Source organism: Anabrus simplex, chromosome 7 (genome assembly GCF_040414725.1).
Source record: "Anabrus simplex isolate iqAnaSimp1 chromosome 7, ASM4041472v1, whole genome shotgun sequence".
NCBI lineage: Eukaryota > Metazoa > Arthropoda > Insecta > Orthoptera > Tettigoniidae > Anabrus > Anabrus simplex.
The window spans coordinates 109,314,825-109,331,749 of NC_090271.1; the positions used below are offsets into that span (position 1 = coordinate 109,314,825).

Sequence of the window (16,925 nt, forward strand, 5' to 3'; positions counted from 1 at the left end):
TGAAGCAGAGAGCAAATGCGTGCGATAGAGCTTCATGCTCGATATAATATATATATTAATATAGTTAATATAATACATTACTTTTCCTATTATGAAGTTAAACCAAGATAACTTTTATTTCCATTTGGCGTTCACATATTTGCTCTTTTATTTTTTCATGAAAATTCCATCTCTGACATCAATAACAAATACGATGGCAATATTCTCAGTGTTTCGGTAGTAAGATAAAACTTGTGGGAACTTTGTTATGTTATGTCAACTTGTATGATCCAATGAGCACGTTGCAACGGCATGTAAAGATAGGGACGTTGACATGTTTCGGTGCTTGCTCTCGCCGATCATAACTCTTCTTCCATCCAAGGCAAACAGAAAGAGCTTAGAAACTGTTCGCTGTTGGTAGCATTGACCTCACTGACTGAAATGGCAGACATCACGAAAGAGGAGCTTCGCAAGGAAATTACCGGTAAATCTTAATATCTCTGTTTCTCTGTTAGCCTAACGTGTAGAAATATATGAATTTGGTTTCAACAAAAATAACGAATATTTTAGTGTATAGAAACTACCGGGTTATTTAAGGAATTTACTTAATTTTGCTCTTGTACGAGGCAGTGGTAATCGTTATGTTTTGAAGGACCAAATGGCTTCATGACGCCGTTGTGGCATTGTGTATCAACAAACATATTTTAATTTTTATATTTATTTATGATCTAGTGCCACATTGAATGATCCTAATAATAGATATATTTTATTCTTTTAATAATCTTCTGTGGGAAATCTTGGTAAAGTTGTTTGTATTTAGACTTAATTTTCTTTGCGGGATGCCGATATCATTCCTTCATCAAACCATTGCAGGAACCAAGCCTTCCGCAGAGGCCATTAAATAATTTATGAAGGCATATTTAACAAGTTCACAATCTGGGACTTGGAGGAATGTAAATATTAGTTGTAGATATTTAATATCAGCCGTCAGTTACGTGTATTTACGTAGTAATTTACGTTAAAAGGGAAAAAAAGGTTATTTTCATTCTGTTATAATTTTTTTTTTCTTGCAGAAACTAGTGCATTATTATAAAGTTATATTAATAATTTTCATTTTACTTATTGACAAAATAGCATAATTGAATTAATTTCAGCCATCCTGAAAGATGCCGATCTTGCGACTATGTCTGCCAAAAAAGTGCGGCAACAAATTGAAGAAAAATTGGACGTAGACCTCATGAGCAGGTAATTGTTACTGCAGAATTCCAATAGTTTTTAAAAATTTGCATTGCGAATGAGTGTTCTACATTACAACTGTGTTCACTTTTTTGAGACCTGTTAGTTTATTCTCGTGCACCTTTTGTTTCATTGACCTGAAAGCTGGTATTTGGTCCTTATTTAGAGTATGTGATATTGACTTGTTTGTTTTCAGAGCATTCTTGTTACTATAGGATGAAATAATTAAAATTTCAAAAGGAGTGCCTTTAAGAGTATTCCACTTCACATTTTTGCAACCTTTTCCAATCTTATGTTAAATATATGCTCACCTCTACTGCGGAAGGAGGATTAAATTGGCTAATGTTCCCACAGTTTCATATGTGTGACAGTCAGCTCCATCATACAGATTTGATTCTTGAAAATATTTGTTGCATTCAGGAGTGGTGTAATATGTATTTGATTGAAATTATTTAAAGGAACCATGACCAGCAGAAGGTTGTATTTGACAGTTATATTTCATGTTCGTACCACTACAAAAATTAAATGTGGAGTGTCACCCGTCGGTCAGGATGACTTTTTTTACTTATTATTTCGGATATAGGTATACAATGTATAATCAGTACCTAGTTGACGCCGCGCCACCCAATGCTCACTACGTTCAGCTGCGTGTGGAATGACTCGTTTGTTTATTTCTCGCTTAAGATGTGAGTACGTGCTCAGGTGGTCTAACAATGCTGCCAGCCTGTTCATTTGGGAACTAAGACTATTGCATTGGACTGGTAGCAGCGCATTCTATACTGGACAGTGTGGAAAAGCTGAATTATTTTGGGTCAGTGAGAAAGCGATTGATCTGGATTGGCTAGTGTCAAAACCATTGGTTTGCGCTGGTTAGGTCCGTTTAGTGACAAAATCATTGGACTGTGAGTGGCTTTTAGGTCTAGCATTTCCTTTACAGGTGTTTTTTGTTTGTGCTTTTATTTATTCAGCTGGGGTTGGTAACGCAGTCTAATTATCAGCATCAGTGGCAATGCCGTCACATTCTGTTGACGGACCAGTAGGAATGCAAGTGGCTATTTTAGCCATGGACGATGGTGGGTGCTGCTCTTTGTTAAACATCACAATGAACACAATCTCCTCTAAAAGGAAATCCAAGTAAGATTTGCATTATTTTCACTTCAAATGTTTCAATGGGTGGTACTGTGTCAACTTACACCCATTGTATACATATTAGGTCAATTTCGTATAGTGCTTATGTTTCATTTACTTAGAAAATATGAGGATTTTCAAAATATGAAACATTTAAGTCAGCTGCAAAATAAATGTTTTCATTCAATTGTCGTTAGCAGTATGGCTAGTATAAGTGGTGTTACTGTGGGAAGTGATAATTTGCCTTGGCGACAATGCCAACTAAGGTGATGGTAGTAATGACAGTGATTGGAGGGTATCAAGCCTCGGTACAGTCGTAGTTAAGACACTCCAGATATTAGGGGTGGAGACTTCGGCGCATTGTTCTACTGGTCTCCCTTGAGTGTGCTGACTGCAAGGTGATTTATTTTTTCTTTTGTTTGCTCATGGGAGCGCTGATAGGAGCGTCTTTAGATTCTACCAGCTGTTCAAAACTATTGTGGGATGGGACAAGCTGAAGGTTTAATGGACTAAATGACCTTTCTTCCTTTCTGTGCAGACAGTATGCTCTGGCCATAGAGAAAAGCCTGTTGAAGGGAGTGTTGGGGCCTTGCCATATTTTTCAGATTAAGACATTTTTCTTGTCTCTATAACTGAAAAAATATATATATTAGATAACATATAACAAAAATAAACACTATGTCCATTACAATGAGAACATGCTGCTTTATCATCGAAGGCTGATTTCTACTACTGTGCAAGCACTACAAATTTTATTATTCAACATTTCACAGACATGAAGTTGTTTGTGATGTCACCAACCCTTTTCCTTCAGGATATATGGTACACCTGCAAAAATGTGGCACAAACCAGGGCAGCCAACCCTTCCTTGCGGAAGGAGGAAGGTGTAATACCTGCGGTCCTTATCTTCGGTTCATCTAAATATGGACATATCCGCCGCATGTAACTGGTTATTAAACAAATATGACAATTTAAGTTAAAATATTTGGAAAAATCAATTATATATTTCTGACATCACTGAACAGGTAAGTGATAGTGTTGAGGTTGAAAGGAGGTGAGGGGAGGACAGGCACCTGATTTCTGAGCGGTACCTTCAATAAGGTGAGTAAGCTAATTATTACATTCAGTGATTTTGTTGTATTCTGCTTCCACGCTGTTGAAACTGGCCACCGCTCCACAATCCTCACGTCACGTCCTGTAACCTCAAGTGATAATTTTTAGGTTGGTACTTCTAATGGAAGGTCTCGTGTGCATGTGTAGGTCCAAGAAGGAGGGCTGCAGTTCGACAGATTGCCTTTACCGTATGCTCGTTCCATCTTCAAGTAGAGCTGTCAGAATGCACTGTCTCCTTCCAACTGTTGCGTCTCTGCTTTATTATTTTTCTGGTTTCCTTGAACTATACCAGGCAAATGTGATGCAAAGATGATCTTTCAAGCAAATTCACTGCTGATCGCTTTTCCGGTACTTTCTCTCTAATTACCTCAATGAGGGGACGTCAACACAAAGATCCATAGGCATGATGTTGCCGCACTTTCGTTCTTGTTATTATCATGTACTCTTGAGTATGGATTTGAGTGCAAGTATCGATTTTCAAAAGTTCTCAGATGCATTATATTCGATTCTGCCAGTCTTGAAAAAATTGCTTGATCAAGGCTTTAACATGTGGGACCAAATTTTCAGGATGTTGTGCGAAATAGTTCCTTCGAGGAACAGATAATGCAAGGTTTTTAAAAGATGATTCAATTGGATGTTCGCAGGACCACATCATTTGAATGAATAATCCAGGAAAATGTTTCCGGGAACCGATAGTTGTGGTTCCGCTGTAAGTGTTTCAGCATTTTTTGAAAGTCTTTCATAACAGGGGCAGAAAGGATACTGTTTTTCTTTAATGTGTCCCTATCTCATGAGCCGCTATTTTGGTATATGAACTCCTTGTTGAAAAATAAAACTAACACATGTTTTGGACTTCCTTCAAAATTCAGCTATATTATATTGAGATAGTCTACATACATAAGAAAAGCTTTACTGACTCGGACTTATTGACTGATTCACTCTCCCCAGCTCAAACTGCTGTACCAAGAAAAGTGAAATTTTTGACATTTTATTATCCATTGGCAAGAGATGTGGAAGGATTTTCTGATACTCTGATCTTTAAGTGGTACAAAAGTGGGTAATCCCCAATGTAGTGAATATTCATATCTCACAAGTCATTTAAGTACAAAATTGAATTTTAGCATGGAAACTTGTTAAATATAAACAAACTAATATGTAATAGTTTCTTGAAATTCATCCTCTTTGTAAGTATATAAAGAAAATTACAATTTTGTCTGTACTCTTCAAATGTTTTAGTTTTTATGTTAATCTTGGGATGCAAAAGTCAAAAGTAGGATTGTTTCAATTTTGATCAGTCTGGTTGTTTATGTGAACATCACTGAGCATTAGAATATACTGGGCACTAGAATTTCTTGAAACCAGGTTTTTTAAGAGGGGAAGGATATCCAGAGAGTGCATGAGGCTATATGCTGCTTGATTACTATTCAATGGTGTAGTAACATTAAGAGGACCAGAATGGGAAATGTAAAATTTCTCTAACCCATCAAGCCGGGATGTAAATTTCCCTCGCCCGAGCCTACTGGCGGTGATTTAAAAGTCCAAGCAGCGGCAACTATGTTACATTTGTGCATAAATAACCCAAATTTTGAGGAGGTACATACCACCAATAGACACTTCGTTAGAAAAATTTAAAGAGAAATCTCACTCATCTAAAGGTTGGATTCAGTGTGATAAACTTTTGAGGTAATAGAATAATAGTAATATGAATAAATTAAAGTAATACAGATGGCGACGTATATTTAAATAATATTGTTAATAAGAATAAAAACAATATCAACAGTAGTAAATTATTAGGAGGAAGAAGGGGAAGGAGTATTTTTCATTTAGGTGTGAGATTGAATTTATTTTAACAACTTTTTGTTGCCTTCATAGTTTTCAAGATGTGCGTGTGTCATTTCAAACCTGTCCTCTTGTCATTGTAGAATAAAGGCGTGTCAAGAATAGGATTTTTATTAAAATATGGTTACAATTCTACATTTTCCAGTAAATGCAGTTTTTTGAGGATTGTATGAATCATACACTTTATCCCATTTCCAGTCTTGTTTACATTGACACTTCACTGACAAGACAGTTCCATTTTCATCATCACTATCTTGCTCACTATTTACACTTTCATATTTATTTTCACGCCTGCTTTCTGGCAAAAAATCTTTATCGCTTTCATCACTGTCAAATTCACTACCGCTATGAAATACTGTAATATCACTATGACCCGGTTCATCTAAATATTTATAGTTTATTCAGGTTTAAGATTAACTAAAAGGCACTTCAGTCTGTCGAACACACAGGTTAAATATAAATATTGTACTTCCCCAATTTAAGTGGGAGACTCCCTATTTTTTGTCCTTCTTCCCTCTCTCCTGATCTTTATTTGCAAATGAGGTGTCTACCTTGGTGGCAAATGGTACACTAAAATACATTGTCAAGCACTAAATTTTCAATTAACAAGAGAAGAAGAAAATTTTCCTAGAATACAATATTACACAATTTATGCTAACAATTTTTCTATTAAACACAGCTCATCCTTAATAAATTTATATTGTTTACAAATTTCTACTTATAATATCTCCTGTACTTACATAGTCAACTCATATACAGTATGTGGAATTACTTCAAATAATACTATACAACTGGTATAAGATTAAAATTTACATTGTATTTATTTATTTTTTTACCCATTTTGGAACCTAAGTAGCATAAAGACCTGCTGTATCTTAACCAGAGCCCCTTTTGCCACCACTTTTCAGAGTTCTTGAAGGGCCTTCACAGCTACCGTAGCGGTCCCAGGGCCCTCGAAGTCCCCACTGTACTTCACCCCTACAGGCAGTCCCCTACTTTGGCTGTCCAAACTCCTTAGACCAGGGGATGGAATTAATTTATTCACACACATTTTTTTAATTTACAATAACCTGCACTGGTCGAATGCCCTCTAACACTTCATTTATTTTTCTCTGTTGCTGTTTATTCTCTTCTTGAATATCTGTACAGATTTTGGAAAAGGATCAAACACTACCCCTGGTACACTGTTCCACTCCTTCACGTCCTTCCCAATGAATGAAAATTTACACCAATCGCTTCTGCTAAAATTCCTTCTTATTTTATACTTGTGGTCAGTTCTGCCAATATAATTATTTTTCAACTGAAGCCTATGGATTTCTCCCCATGCTTCTTCTGTATACGCTCTATATAATCCTATGTCTACTTTCTCCCTTCTATTAAAGTTTCCCACCCAAGTTCCTCTAACATTTCTGATTCACTACTTTTTCTCCTGAAATCCCCTGTTGGAAATCTTGCTGCTTTCCTCTGCACACTATCTATTTCTTTTATTAGGTATTCTTGGTGAGGATCCCAAACACTGTTTGCTTATTCCAATAATGGACGAACCATACTTAAGGAACTTTTTTTTTTTTTCTTTTAATTCTTTGTTCATCCTTTAAGTAGCCTCATTATGACATGTAACGATTTGTATGCTTTCCCAACAGTGTCATCAACATGACCCTTCCAGTGCAAATTATTTTAAATCTCACACCTAAGTATTTGCACTTGCCATCTTTTGGGATAACTACCTCATCCAAAGTATATTCAAATTCAGTTTTAAAGCTCCTGTTTGGTAATGTTGTAACAGTTGATTTGCCTCCATTAACCTTCATATTCTTTTCTTCAACCCATTGTTGGATACTCTCAAGGTCCCTTTGTAATTCTGAACAATCCTCAATGTTATTTATTTCCCTATAAACAATTATGTCATCTGCATACAATCTTATTTTTGATGTTATATTGTTCCCTGATCATTTGCGTATATTAAGAAAAGTAACTGACCGATTATACTACCCTGTGCTGTTCCCTCCAAACTTTCTTTTCCTGCGATATATTATTTCCTACTTTTGACTTTCTGAACCCTTGAATTTAGAAATGTTCTTATCCGACGTATAACCCTTATGTCCAATCATATTCCCTCCAATTTCTTTAATAATATTCCATGTTCCACTCTAACAAAGGCTTTAGAAAGATCTATGGCTATGTAATCTAACTGGCCTCCTGAATCCAGCTGATCTGATACGTCCTGCTGAAATCCCACCAGTTGTGCCTCACAAGAAAATTTCCTCCTAAATCCATACTGGCTCCTCATGAACTAATTTTTATCATCACATATCCCTCTGATGTACTTTGCTATTAAACTCTCTAGTATTTTACAAACTATACTGGTCAGGCTGATTGGTTTGTAGTTCTCTGGTTTCTTTTTATCACCTCTTCCTTTATAAATTGGTATTTTTATAGATTCCTTCCATTCCTTTGGTATTGCACTCTTATTTATGACATAGACTAACAGAAATTTTAAATAAGGCACTATGTACCACCCCATTGTCTTTAATACCTCCCCAGTAATTTGATCACTTCCTGCTGCTTTTCCTTGCTGAAGCAGTTGGATTTCTCTGAAAATATCTTCATTTGTGAATGAGAAGCTTCTTGTTTCCCTCTGTCTCTCTCCCTCTCTATCTTCTGTTTCGGTTTCCAACTCCTGACAATCATCTACTGAATCTCTGAATTCCCTACTAAATAGGTTTGCTTTCTCAGTATCTGTCAAATAGTGTTCACCCCCTTCTCCCACCATTGTAGGAATTTGGATTCCTTTTCCCTTTTGATTCCTGATATATGAATACAGCTTTTTCCATTTCCCTTTGTGGTCATTACCCTCTTGAAGTATGTCATTCATATAATTCTCTTTTGCTTCCTTTTTCACTCTATTCAATTCCCTCATTAGCTGTTTTCTAGTTTCTCTACTCTCCCTACCCTCTTTGATTTTCCTGTTTACTATTCTACATTTTCTTTTTAATTTTCTTATTTCCCTTGTATAATAAACAGGGTCTGAGGTCATTTTACCCTTCTTAACAGGTACAAATCTCTTCTCTCCTTCCCAAATGATTCCTTTAAATTTAGCCCAAAGTGTATCCACATTACTCCCTTCACTTATCCAACAATTGAATTGTGGTTTAAGGAAAGTCCCAAATTCATCAACTTTAGTTTTTCTGTACAATTTCTTGTCTTGTGTGACCCTCTTATTAAGTCTTTTTGGTACGAGTCCTACATCCATTATTACAGCCTTATGGTCACCTATTCCTTCAATTACCTCTAGTAAGTTATTGAGACGAGTCGGTTCTTGTACTACCTGTGTAAATCCTCCCTCCCAAATTAACTTATTTGCCAGTTTCTGTTCACGGGCTTCACTTGCAGCTCCATTCCATTCAATTTCAGGCAAGTTTAGATCTCCCCCCAATTATTACCATATCATTATTCTTGTTTTTATGAGTATAATCTATTATTTTCTCAAATATTTCCATGTCTCTTTCCTCTCTTCCAGGCCTGTATGTTCCTATAATTCCCACCTCCTTCATATTATGACAAAATAATTTTATCCCTAATATTTCATCCCTTTCATCGGTAAACCAGTCATGTGAACAATAAGTTTCCTGCACCAGAATAAACATCTTCTCGGTCTCTACGATAGACTGTGTACCCTTCTGGAAATACTTCTCTATTACCCACCCCTTCTCTCAACCACGATTCCACTCCTGTCACCACATCAGTCTCATAAGATTCCATCAATGTACCGAATTTTAATTGTTTATTTACTACACTCTTGACAGTTAACCAAGAGCAATCTCAGACCCCCTTCCTCCCTAAAACTTGACTGTTGCAATTGGGTAACTTGAAATTCCTTACTTTTCTGAGTTTCATTTTCTATTTGACTGAGCCAGCTTGATGTACCGCTGGCCCTTTCTATGAGGCCTTTATATGTAGGAGTTGCTGGCAAAAGTAGCTGTAATCATAGTTCCTCAATGAAGAAAGGCTCCCTGGTGAGCTCGTATGCGAGCCGAGAGGGTGTAAATTTGGAAAGATAATATTTTTTACAGAAGAGTGGCTTTCACTTTCTCAATCTGTTCCAGATTTCTCTGTGTGCAGTGTATCCAAATTAATTCTAGTCCATATGTTTTGATAGGAGTGATTTTAATTTTGAATAATTTCATTGCTGTTCCAATTGATAGTCTATTGATGAGTTTTATGTCGTTCATCGCCTTGATAGTCGTGTTTGTTTTGTCTTCTATGTGTTTTCAGAATATGATACCACGTGTTTGTAAGGTCATGCTGAGATATTTGAAGTGTGACACTGCTGTTTCTTTTCTTGGTAGAAGAAGCTCATGGGCAACTTTTTTTTTCCTTGTTAATTTGTAGTTCATTTTCCTTTGTCCATTGCACCAGGTGATCAAAGGCAATCTGCAATTCTACCTGGTCTGTTGATGTTATTACCATATCATCTGCATAGATATATAGACGTAGGCTACCTTTTCTGATGATATTGCTTGAACTACGTCAGCTGTTGCTGCAATGAAGAGCAGAGGGCTCAGTGGATCTCCTTGGAGTACCCCATTTGTTTGATGAATTGGTCGTGAGATATTTATACCGTCACTGATGATTATGCTGTTGTCGTGAAGTATGTTTTGAGTAATTCGCAATAGATAGTTCTCTCTACCAACCAGTTGCTGTAGTTTTTCTATTATTAATTTCCGACTGATGGAATCGAAAGCTTTCGTGTAATCTATAAATATTGCATGTAGTTTTCGTCCTGGGTTTGAAAAGGTAGTCTGTATGTCGTTGAGTAGGCAGGCAATGGCTTGGATTGTGCTTCTATTTTTCCTGAAACCGAACTGTTCCTCAGGTAATTTCAGGTCTATTATGTTTGTAAGCTTCTTGCATAGTAATTTAGTCAGTAACTTGAACATTGTGCATTTCAGGGCGATTCCTCTGTATGAGTTAGGATCCCCAGTGTCTCCTTTCCCTTTGTATAACATTTTGACCGTAGATTTCCTCCAACTGTCCGGAATATTGCTTTGCTCTAGGCATCCATTAAGAAGATTGATTATTTCATCTTTCATTTCAGGTCATATAGAGTCGGGTCCACTTGATTTGTTGTTCCGGATACTTATGACCTCCGCCACTTCTTCCTCCGTAAAAGGTTCGACGTTCATGACATCACTTGCCATTTCCAGCTCAGGTTGTGTTTCTCTATCTTGAACTACTTTGCATAGATGTTCCTCCCGTACATCTGTTGAAATGCTTCTAGGAAATGTTGGTTGCCGTGCATTTAGCGGTTTATATGGGTTCTGTTCTGCTTCACGTATCAGTTCACTTTCTTCTTTTTGGTGATGCTCTTTCTTTGCTTCCCTCACAAGGCGTTTATAGATTCTTTGTATTTCGGCATACTTCATGCAGTTTTTATCTCTGATGGTTCACTCCTTGCTATGTGTAAAGCATCCAGAGCCTTACGCCGAGCCGCATAACATGCTTCATTGAACCAAGGCTTTGCCTTTCTCGCTGTAGGAAGGACCGGCGATGCCGCACTTCTTATTACCTGCTCTATACCAGCTGCTCCAGTGTTAAGGTGTCCTTGCCGAATGTGCTCAGATATTTGTTGTTTCAACTCGGGGTCCACTTTCCCCTTTGATAGCTTTCGCCTTAACCTCCTGGTGATCGATGCTTCTTGTTGCGCTTCCTTGCACAGTTTGATTCTTGTTTCGACCGGTAGATGCTTTCTGATTGAAATAATAACATTAAGTTATTTATTAGAACACCTAATCAATACAAAATCGTCTTGGATGATTTACATAAATTTGTTAGCTAATAGTGGGACATGTTTCGCCTTCCCTGAAGGCATCATCAGCCATAGTCTTAACCTTAAATTAAAAATAAGCGTCTAAATAACATGTAGTGATGAAATGAATTTTAAAATCTTGAAGAGATTTGAAGTGAAATAACATTAAAAATAACAATGATGGTTTGAAAATACAATGTGATGAGATACAATAGTGGAAGTATTAGCAAAATTAACATTAGAAGGCTGCTAAAATAAGTACAATGGATAAAAACAACAGATTGTTATACAACCAGTAGTAAGATTGCATAAAAGTAAAGTTGATAGTCATGGCGGTTATAATTAGACGATGGCGAAAAATCTTATATAATCAAAGTAAAGAGGAGAGAATAAAAGTCAAAGTTAGTCGTGAGATCAGAAGTTCATCATGATCATGAAGATAAAAGACGAAAGTCAGATGCATATGGTGAAGTTGTAGAACACGTTGAGGATATGAAGTTGGTGAATAGAAGTTGAAGAACAGTTTCAAATAGGATCACTATGGACCATCTCAAAATTTGAAGTGATGTTCAAATGTTGTAAGTTGTGAGTTTGTAGATATTCTAGTTGAAAAAGCATATACAAGTGGAATCTGTAAATGGAAGCAAGAAACGTAGAGTTAATTGTGTGAAAAGATATTTGAAAAATATTGAAGTAGAATCGTATGCACTTACCATTTGACGGTGACAAAGATAGCTTCTAATATTATGAGTTAGAAGTATTTGCAACAGTAGACTTCTTGCTTCGTGTGTTATAACTGAAGTTTTGTGCTGGAGGGGGATCTGTTTGCGTTGACGTAACTATTGGAGGGGGGCTGCTATTGGTGGGAGGGAAGGAAGAGAGTGTATTACTGCGCGTGTTGTAACGGTGTGAGGCTATTGGGGGGAGCGATGTTCCGGTGGGTGTGGCTATGGGTTCTTCAACTTCTATTCACCAACTTCATATCCTCAACGTGTTCTACAACTTCACCATATGCATCTGACTTTCGTCTTTTACCTTCATGATCATGATGAACTTCTGATCTCACGACTAACTTTGACTTTTATTCTCTCCTCTTTACTTTGATTATATAAGATTTTTCGCCATCGTCTAATTATAACCGCCATGACTATCAACTTTACTTTTATGCAATCTTACTACTGGTTGTATAACAATCTGTTGTTTTTATCCATTGTACTTATTTTAGCAGCCTTCTAATGTTAATTTTGCTAATACTTCCACTATTGTATCTCATCACATTGTATTTTCAAACCATCATTGTTATTTTTAATGTTATTTCACTTCAAATCTCTTCAAGATTCTAAAATTCATTTCATCACTACATGTTATTTAGACGCTTATTTTTAATTTAAGGTTAAGACTATGGCTGATGATGCCTTCAGGGAAGGCGAAACATGTCCCACTATTAGCTAACAAATTTATGTAAATCATCCAAGACGATTTTGTATTGATTAGGTGGTCTAATAAATAACTTAATGTTATTATTTCAATCTAATATCATCAATACGGACCAAAAATGATATTTATTACATGTAATGAGATGCTTTCTGTCCGTAGTGTTTCTTATCTTTTGAGTCGCTGACTTGATGTTTTTCATATTTGTAAAAACTAAATCGATTGCGCTTGATCCGTTATGACATGTTTAATTTTCTTTCTGATTTATTAAAGAGAAGCCTTCTTCCTCCATATATTCCAAAACTCTTGCAGATTTTGAAGTAGGTGTGTCTATTCGTATTATATTATGCAATATTGATTTTAAAAAATAACTCAATGGCCAGTGATTCGTCTGTCAGTTGAGCAGTAGGCCTACCACACAATAAACCTGATCGCTGCTTTCATTTTAATAGTCTTGCGCCGCTAACTTCCCTGCCAAAGAGAATGTTCCCTGCCATCAGCGTTGTCATTCCAAGTGACATTATCTTCACTGCAATCTCGTCAGCCATGCACTGCAATCAAGACCTTTTAAAAACAGTTTCGTTCCCGACTGTAGAGTCCAAACTGTGTGAAGCTATTCCCAAATGGTTTCTGGAGATGGTCTGTTGATATTCCCAGCGCGCGCGCGCGTGTGTGTGTGTGTGTGTGTGTGTGTGTGTGAGAGAGAGAGAGAGAGAGAGAGAGAGATTGAAAGTGTGCCAAACCACCAGCTGATAACTAGCATAAGTTACAAGTTGTATTTTCGAATGTATTACATGGTGACTGGAAGCATTCTTTTGATAATTGCGGCTGTTGAAAGCCAGACCCTTATTTTTAAGTCTATTTATTGCTTCTCTACATTTATCACATCAGGATTTACCTCAACAGTTGTAAATGAGATAAGATAGCCACATTGTTTAGGTATGCTATCACCTGGATAATGTCAAAATTCCTCGACGAAAAGAATAAAAATAAATAAATAACCGGAAAATATACCGCATTTATAGATATCTACAGGTGTGGCGGTAATGCGTTTTATTACCAAAATGTTTAATTTCGTATGTTGTCTCCCATTTTTTATGCACATCCTAGTATGTTTTGTTTGGTGTCTCCAAAAATTGTTGAAAGTAAATAGGGACATAAAAAATCAGTATTATTATTATTATTTGTTAGATACATTGATGAGTAAAAGAATTGTAATTGGATTGTTTTTACCACATTTTAAACCTCCTTTTCTCCCCCCAAGAAAACCTATATTGGGCCGAGTTACGAGATATTAAATGACCACTTTGTTAATGATCTCGTCTGCCTACAGTATATCATACCTGCCAACCCTTCCGATTAACCCAGAAACTTTCAGCTTTTTAACTCTTCTTCTGATTTTCCTATTTATTTTTACTTCTTCCTATTTTTTACCAATATAACCTCCAGTATGGTCAATACTCTTCCCCTAGGATAATTCTTATGTGCTTGTGTAATTTTCAAGTGTATTTATTTGATACTTATTTGGCTGTTGTATCTTGTTTCCTGCACACTACAGCAGTGTGTACTTCACAGCTGGGAATTCTGGACGGAATCATCCTAGAAGCGAGAGAGGCTAGCGACTCCGTTAATCGGGGCGAAAGAATTCGTTTGTGTTACTTTGTTATTGTGTGGTTTGCGTGTTGTTAACATCGTTTCTGTGTAGTTTCGTTGAGGAGTTGTAGTTCAAGTGTTTTTTCTTGCAGTTCTGTGCTTTTCCCCCCTGTCGAAGTCGTATGTTAATTTATGAGACATATTCATCTGTTTCGTATGTGGTAGTTTTGCGTATTTCACTGCATTTGTGTTCATTTTTAATTCATAATTTTAATGACTTGATTGTATTTCAGAGTGTTGTCTCGGTGACAGTTTCTGGTATTTTCGCTCCACAATATGGCCAAAAATGTATGAAACTGAATTTCCTTTCATTTTACAGTCAAATAAAAGAAACTATTAAGGATTTTCTTCCGTGATCATTACGTTTTCTTGTAACCATTTTTTTGTTTTCTAAGTTTAAGATTTTAAAATTTATGGTCAATTCGTCTTGTATTTGTAGATTTGTATGCCTTTTATCTCTTCTTGTTTTCACCAAGACTGTGGCACAAGATACCTAAAGTAAACTCCCGAGGTGGTGCAACTCTTTTTTTTAGACAGGTCCCCATTGGAAGGGAGTTGCATGTACTATTCTTACTGCAAGTCAACTTTCCTGCCATTCATAAATCTCTGGCAATACGGTACCGAGAATCAAACTCAGGCTCCCAAGAACGGCAACTAATTGTGCTAACCATTATACTGGCTGCCAATCCTTACCACAAAATACAGACGTATATACATGAATGATGCGTGCTTGCAATGCACGGGTCGGACTCGACAGTATTCACCTATTTGTGCGACGTCTTCAGAGCTTCGGTAGGCCTACATTACGGAGGCGGACATTTCTTAACTACTGAACACAGATGTGCCGTGTGACTTTGACGCGTTTTCATTGCGTGGGTTGTACGGACGAAACTAACAAATTTGTGTCTTGTCATCAGAGCTGCATTAGGCTCGTACCTGCTTCAAAGCTTAATCGTTCTTCACTAACAAATTACGTTGGGGGTCTTGTATGTGAGATTTTTTTTTTTTTTTTTTTTTTCGTTTTCTCCCCTCGAAAAGTCAAGGGGGGGGGGGGTGTCTAATACACGAGTAAATACGGTAATTGTGTAGTATAATGTTAAAAATTCTTCAAAGTTACGTCATCAATGATGTGACGTAGCATGACGGGACATGTCTCAAAACACCTTTGAAAGTTGACACATCTGATTATACAACATACCTGTAAGACATTATTAAACAAGGAATAAAAATAACACTGTTAAACAAAGAATGGCCGGGCGGTTAAGGGTGCACGGCTGTGAGCTTGCATCTGGGAGATAGTGTGTTCGAATCCCACTGTCGACAGCCCTGAAGATGGTTTTCTGTGGTCTCCCAGTTTCACACCAGGCAAATGCTGGGCCTGTGCCTTAAGGCCATGGTCGCTTCCTTCCAACTCGTAGGCCTTTTCAATCCCATCATCACCGCAAGATCTATCTGTGTCAGTGCAACGTAAAGCTACTAGCAAAAAAGAAAACAAAGAATGACATGTTTCGTTCTTAAGAGAACATCAGAGTTATCAAGTCGCACTCAAATATTTAGAAATAATATTTAGGAACTTAAATTCTAGTATTTATGTAATAATGTCCTGCTTTGTCTCCACTCCAGCAGTTAATAATGTGAAAGTTTTCTTGATGGCACTACACTTATCTTGCCTTAGTATCGGATGTGACTACTTCTGGCGATGATTACGGCCTCTATCCTTCGCTGCATGCTAGTTAGAAGGTTCTGAATAGTTTTCTAGGGTGTGACTGCCCACTCTTGCAGCAATAATGCCCGCATTTCATTAAGGGTGTCAAAGTTGCGACGCCGGACAAGTCTGGACTGCGAGCTGGCCAGTCAAGGGTTCGTATCCTGACGATGCGTAGATGTTCCTTCAGGCAGCAAGTGGCAAGGGGGCGTGCATTATCATGCAGGATTGAAATTTTCACCAACTAAGGCAGCATAGGGGATTACATGTTCTGCTAACACCTCTACGATGTAACGGTGTGCATTCAGAGCACCTGTTAGGTGACCAGAGGCATAATCATGACTCATCTGTGAACAGTACCATTGACAACTGCTCCACAGTCAATTACTGTGTTGACTCACAAACTGTAATCGAGCTGCTCTGTGCTGCGGGGTAAGCTTTGGACCAGTTGCTGATCTTCTTGAGGTCAAATTGGCTTCTCGGATTCTTCATCTGACATCCTCGCAGTCAGTGACATTTCTTACTGCCTCGATTTGATGTCTGGCTTGGAAGACTAGTTTGGCAATCACTCAAGACTTGGATGACCAGAAACCTATTGTGCCTAGCAGATGGAAACCTCAGGCGGCCTGATCCAGGTCATCTGTAGTAGGTACAGAGTTCACAAAATCATCTTGAAACTGGGCGCATCGATGGCATTAGCCACATAACAAATGTTGCATCCATCTTCCAACTATGCCACTGCTCTTGCAACGTCTTCTGAGCTAAGAGGCATGTTAACTTTTCAGCTGTGAAAAAGAAATTGAGGAAGTCTTTGTGGCAGATATTGTCACACATTCATAATCCATCAATAGCTTCCGCCCCAGTATCATAGAACTTAAAAAGGTGTTACTGCTAGTTTATCCAATAAAATTGAGTGTCCAGCACTTAGGGATGGAAAGCAGCTCTTAAGTGTATTCATGATCTCTAAACATCATATTGCTCTCCAAAACTGCAGTACATTTGAAAAGCAAAAAAATAATGTAACTAATG

At 37.3% G+C, this 16,925-nt stretch overlaps 1 protein-coding gene across 2 annotated transcripts in view; it reads left to right on the plus strand.

Annotated features, from left to right (window-relative positions):
• Positions 1–318: 318 nt before the first annotated feature.
• Positions 319–16,925, plus strand: part of Non2 (upstream activation factor subunit spp27 homolog Non2) — a 44,894-nt gene continuing 28,287 nt past the window's right edge. Inside the window, exons 1-2 of one of the 2 annotated variants that reach the window (XM_067150705.2) lie at positions 319–463; positions 1,134–1,224. In XM_067150705.2, the coding sequence (XP_067006806.2) occupies positions 421–463; positions 1,134–1,224 (134 nt within the window). In that variant the 5' untranslated portion in view covers positions 319–420. Of the gene's footprint in view, positions 464–854; positions 1,015–1,133; positions 1,225–16,925 lie in introns of those variants that run through there. The other variant, XM_068228602.1, reaches the window with a different exon arrangement.